Source organism: Solea solea, chromosome 13 (assembly GCF_958295425.1).
Source record: "Solea solea chromosome 13, fSolSol10.1, whole genome shotgun sequence".
In the NCBI taxonomy this organism is placed as follows: domain Eukaryota; kingdom Metazoa; phylum Chordata; class Actinopteri; order Pleuronectiformes; family Soleidae; genus Solea; species Solea solea.
Window position 1 is genome coordinate 1,891,259 of NC_081146.1, and position 5,044 is coordinate 1,896,302.

The 5,044-nt window shown below is 43.5% G+C and overlaps 1 protein-coding gene across 1 annotated transcript; it reads right to left on the bottom strand.

The window, feature by feature from the left end:
* Window positions 1-675: 675 nt before the first annotated feature.
* LOC131471738 (radial spoke head protein 3 homolog B-like) lies at window positions 676-2,077 on the bottom strand. The gene has a single exon (XM_058648457.1). It carries the CDS (start codon window positions 1,903-1,905, stop codon window positions 949-951), a length of 957 nt encoding a protein of 318 aa, XP_058504440.1. The 5' UTR covers window positions 1,906-2,077; the 3' UTR covers window positions 676-948.
* Window positions 2,078-5,044: the final 2,967 nt, after the last annotated feature.

Sequence of the window (5,044 nt, forward strand, 5' to 3'; positions counted from 1 at the left end):
GTGGGATCTAAGGTGGGGGAACTGTTTGGGCAGGGCAAAGCCAGATATAACATTTTAAAAGTGGTGGGAACAAAATTGTTGATCATAAATAGTGCTGGGGACACGTCCCCGGCGTATCTGACGCATATGAGCCACCTTGATTATTATTTCGTTATTTTTATTTATTCGCAGAGGTTGTCTGTAAAATTGCCTTTAAATCAACTTCTCAAACTTAACAAAGGGTTTTTATTCTTCCCATGCCCATTTCCTGTCCCTTTCCCTGTAGAGAATTAAGGTGGTGTAGTGAAATCTATAACTGAAAATTGTGACTTTTTTGACATCAGTATTCATTGTGCCATGCGTAATTGCACTTCATTGTACCTTCAAAAATAGTCTTTGTATTACCAGTTTGTGTATTTGAAATTGTATTGTAGCTTGAGGATGCTCATGAATTTATTTCTTAATGTGTGCGCCGTGATTTCATAGCGCTGTCCATGGTGATGAAATGAGCCTCGTGTCACGGGGTGACCTCATTTGATATTTCCAGATTTTGCCTTTGTTTGCACTGATGTTTCTTTAATTGTAACTATGTAGCCTAAATGGTCTCCAGTTTTATGAAGTTAATGTTGAGAATGTGATTGATGTCATGGTCTATTTGTTTACATCCTTGTCATCCTTAATTAAAGGATTGCAGTTGTTAAACGCTTTTAATTCATCGTACTGTTTTCGCAATGATTTATTTTCTCGGCAATGACGTCTGAGGTGAAGGCCCAGCTGTAGTGTAGAACACCAGTCACTGTCCAACATCAATCTCAGCAGGTGATTCACACTTTAATTCATCTGTTTATTGGAAAAAGCTTAGAAAAGGTTCATGGATGTTGTGAAGGAGGACATGAGGACAGTTGATGTAAAAGAAGAGGCTGTGGTGACCCCAACAGGGAGAACCTGGAAGAAGACACTGCAGAGAGTTTACTTGAACCTGTCCTGTCTCATCTGAGCGATATTGAGAATAATGGTGTCGAGAATCTGTCTTGTCATGGTTCTCTTGTCCATGTTGTCTAGAAGCTGAGTCTTCAGCCATGGCAAGAACTCAAGCTCAATGTCTCTCTCCACAGGGTCATAAAAGTAGCCATCGCATCTGAGTGTAGTGACGACTGCAGGCAGAAGATCAGCCAGGTACTGCTGGGTGTACGCCCGCGCAGCAACTTTCTCTGAGGTCTCTCGTTCCTTCTCCAGCACCTCCCTCTGCTCTGTAATTCTGCGCTCTTTTTCCACTGTGTGGTGTCTCTCCTGCTCCTGAAGCCGCATCACTTCTGCAAACTCTCTTGCTCTGAGTTCTTCAGAGACCCTCTGCTGCTCCCTCAGACAGGCCAGCTCCTCCTCCTCCATCACCTCCATTATAGTTTGCTCTATCGTCTTGTGCACCAGGACCTCAGCCACCGGCTGCACCTCCACGTCAAAGTCAAACAACTCTGCTTGACCTTCAAAATCTTTGCCAATTTTGGCAGGTATGTATGGTGGCGACGGTGGCTTCTCCATGTGAACATCAGTCTGGCTGTGCATATCTCTTGTATCTACAACAACCGCCGTTTCTTGAAGATAAAGATCTGTTTGGACTTCGACATGCGGTCGGCTCATCAGAGCTGCAGGAATCTTCAGGAACTTGGTCTGCTCTTTCTCCCGTTTTCGAGCAATGGCTCTGCTGAGCTGCTGTCTTTGCACTTCAGCAACAGTCAGCCGTAATACAGTCCGTGCGGCGCGTTGAGCCGAACTATCTTCTCTGACAACACCACCATCAGACATGTTGTCGCCATGATTGTGGAGGTCGTATTCATGATGTCTGAAGAGCATCTCCAAATGTTCGGGGCGACTGGAGACGGCATAAATACCGCTTGAAAATCTTTTGGAGCCTGGATTAAAAGCCATGATGGAAACGGTCAGGAACCAGCACACAGGAAGCTGCCAGAGAACGCTTTCTCTTTCTGAGGTCGAATGTTTTCTTCTTCAAATAACTCCCGGCAGGCTGTAGTGTACACTGAGGTGTAACACTGCCCTCCACAGGGCACTTCAAAGCTCCAGCAGGCTGTTCTTTGGTGTTTTTATGGCATTTGGAATCCGTAAAGTTGGAGCGCATAATAGTGTTTTAAGATGATCGGCATTCAGATTGTAATGATGATGTCACTCCTTTAATGGCTTTGAAGTTTTGAACGTGTGAATATGGCATCTGAAACGTTGCCTCTCTGTTGCCCGATGTTAACATAAATTATTAAATAATACATAAAAGATTTCAGGTGTAAACCAGTAAATGATATTGAGTGTATAAGAATGGTAAGTAATGTGAGTGGTAGTAACCAGCATTGACAGACGCCAATGACTAACACTTTATGTATATTGATATTGATTGATTTCATTGTGAACTGTCAAAGGTCTATATGACGGTAGTGAGACCTGCTGTGATGTATGACTTGGAGACTGTGGCACTGTCTAAAAGCTGGAGGCGGAGCTGGAGGCGGAGCTGGAGGTGTCGGTAACCACGATGGACAGGCTTAGAAATGAGCATATTCTAGGGACAGCTCAAGTTGAGCAGTTTGAAGATAAAGTAAGAGAGTCATGGTTGATATGGTTTGGGCCAGTGAGGGGGAGATAGAAAGAGGTGGTTCCTGGATGTTGTGAAGGAAGACATGAGGACAGTTGAACAGTAACAGGACAGGTGAGCAGGTGCTGTGGGCACCGCTAAAGGAAAAGAAGCAAAAGAAGAAGATTATATGGCTGATGAAGAAAGGCCTTTGTTTTTAATTCAAATTTGAGGCTTTTTAAGTTTGGTAATGTTTGTCATTTCTGCAGCTAACTCTGCTAGCAGCCAGTGTGAGTTAACTGCTTTTCTCCCTCTCATGGGTGTCGCCACGGCAGATGATCAACATATTTGGGTGGAAGCGACATTCCTGCCCTTCCTATTTATCCAGGTTTAGAACCAGCACTAGGATTACACTGGCTGTGCCGCCCCCCTGTGGCTGGGGTCAATTTACAGTGAGTAATGGGGATTGGGTACATTGTTTAGGGATACCCCAGCACTTGACCTGGCAGATGCTCGTCCCTTTAGCCTGGCTTGGCTATGAGTACATTTCTTACATTCATCGCCTTTAAGACACAAATAAAAACAACTTTTAAAAAAGGTAAGACTGGGCTGCCTGATGGCTCAGTTGGCAAGGTAAGGCAAAGGAACCGGGGTTTGATTCCACTTGTGGTCCTTTGCTGCGTATCTGTGTGAGGCAAAAAGCCCCAAAAATCTCTTTCGAAAAAGGCAAAAGTGAAGTATATGACAAAGCTCTATGAGGAGAAAAGGATGCATTTGTCTCTTGCATTTGTTTCCACTTTAAAGCTGAGTATTTTTCTTCCTCTCATCTGGGGCAGTCATCAGCGGAAGACCTTGCTCACACTTTAATTCACACCCAGGATATGCATCACTAGGACAAGGGCCGCAACCAAACCTGTCTCAGTCAATTCCGTGGGAATTGGTCTATTATTTTTATGTCCGCAATTACGAGGACGGAGCGGCGACTGCGACTCCAGCACACAGATAACAAAGATATATTTAGGAGTAAATAATATTGACTGTACCTTTGTTTAAAGCTGGAATCAATACTTCTTAAAGCGTGTCCATTTTTCATTTAGCCGCGTCATGTCTGGGCGGAGGAGGGGCAGAGAGAGATGAATGGGGTGGATCCTCTAATTCCCCCTGTTGCAGTTATCATAATTGTTGAACAAACCACGCTTTTTAAAGATCTGCTCGGAGGAGAGGGAGGCCACACAAAGAAAGTTAATAGATTTGTAAAATTGAGATAGATTGCACAGAGGCCTTTTTTTTTTTTTTTTTTGGAGAGTTCCATCAGCGTGGTAGGCTGATGGACAAATATGATCCAGGGATGAAGAGGCTGGGGTGAGGAGAAGGAGGAGTGGGGTGGGGGGGGGGGAGGTGCTGCAGGAGCTGCACACAAACACAAACACAAACACACAGCAAAGAGAAACATCCGAACAAATAAAGGTGTACTTTTACTTTTCACTGGGTGGGAGTCGGACCCTTTTTTTTTCTTTATTTAAAATCAAACACAGGCCAAAACAGATGCATGCATCTATATATGCAAATATATATATATATATAATATAAGAAAATATAGACAAATAATCTGATCATAAAATAAATGATGTAAAGAAAAACACCTCACATTTTTAGAACTGCCAAAACTCGTCTTTATAGACTTTTTGTAACGTTTTAGTTCCTTTAAAAAAAAGTAATAATAAATAAATCTCCGTCTGTGTCTGAGAAATCATTTATTGAAGAACAACTAAAATGAATGACGTCATATTGGATTGCACTTTCCCTGAACCAAAATAAACAGAAATCCATAAAAAAGTCATTGCATGGATAAATGTCAGTCATCTGTGATGGGACAGGAAGACAAAGGTGATCCGCTCCTGATTTTGTGAATGCTCTCCGGTGCAGGAGCAGGAGCAGACACACCACAGTGTGAACGGGCCTTCATCACTCTGAGCTGAAATAACAGCAGTTCCTCACTTGAGGCACCAGGGGGAAATGGATAGCTGTGGAAAGGAGGCTTCAGGGAACAGACGAGCGCTCAGGAGATGTGTCTGAAGTTTATGCCATTTGTTATAGAACTATATATGATTTTGGAATAAGCAGCCTGTGGTCAGCACTGCATGTAGCAAAGATTGTATTATGTCCCATTGTAAAGCTGCTCCCCGTGTACGACCTCTGACCCTGTCATTTGTCTGCCCAGGAAGGTTTCGAGGAGCTCTAAAGGATATTTTACGGCAGTGATTTGTCCTCGGGGGCCCACGTTTGTTTCCATCCGCTCATTGTTTTCACATTTGATGCATTCAGGCTTCTCTGAAAATCTTTCCCATATCCAATTTTTTGCCTTTCCCACGTCCAATTTTCCCTAATAATCAGATGATTATAGCGCGATGCTTTGCTTCCCCCTGCTTTCAGCATTCTGCTCTTTTCCTCTCCCATTTTCCCCCCCACCCCCTTTCCTTAGATTCTACC

Coding starts and splice junctions, on each gene's coding strand:
- LOC131471738 (XM_058648457.1), bottom strand. CDS start 1,905: ATGGCTTTTAATCCAGGCTCCAAAAGATTTTCAAGCGGTATTTATGCC.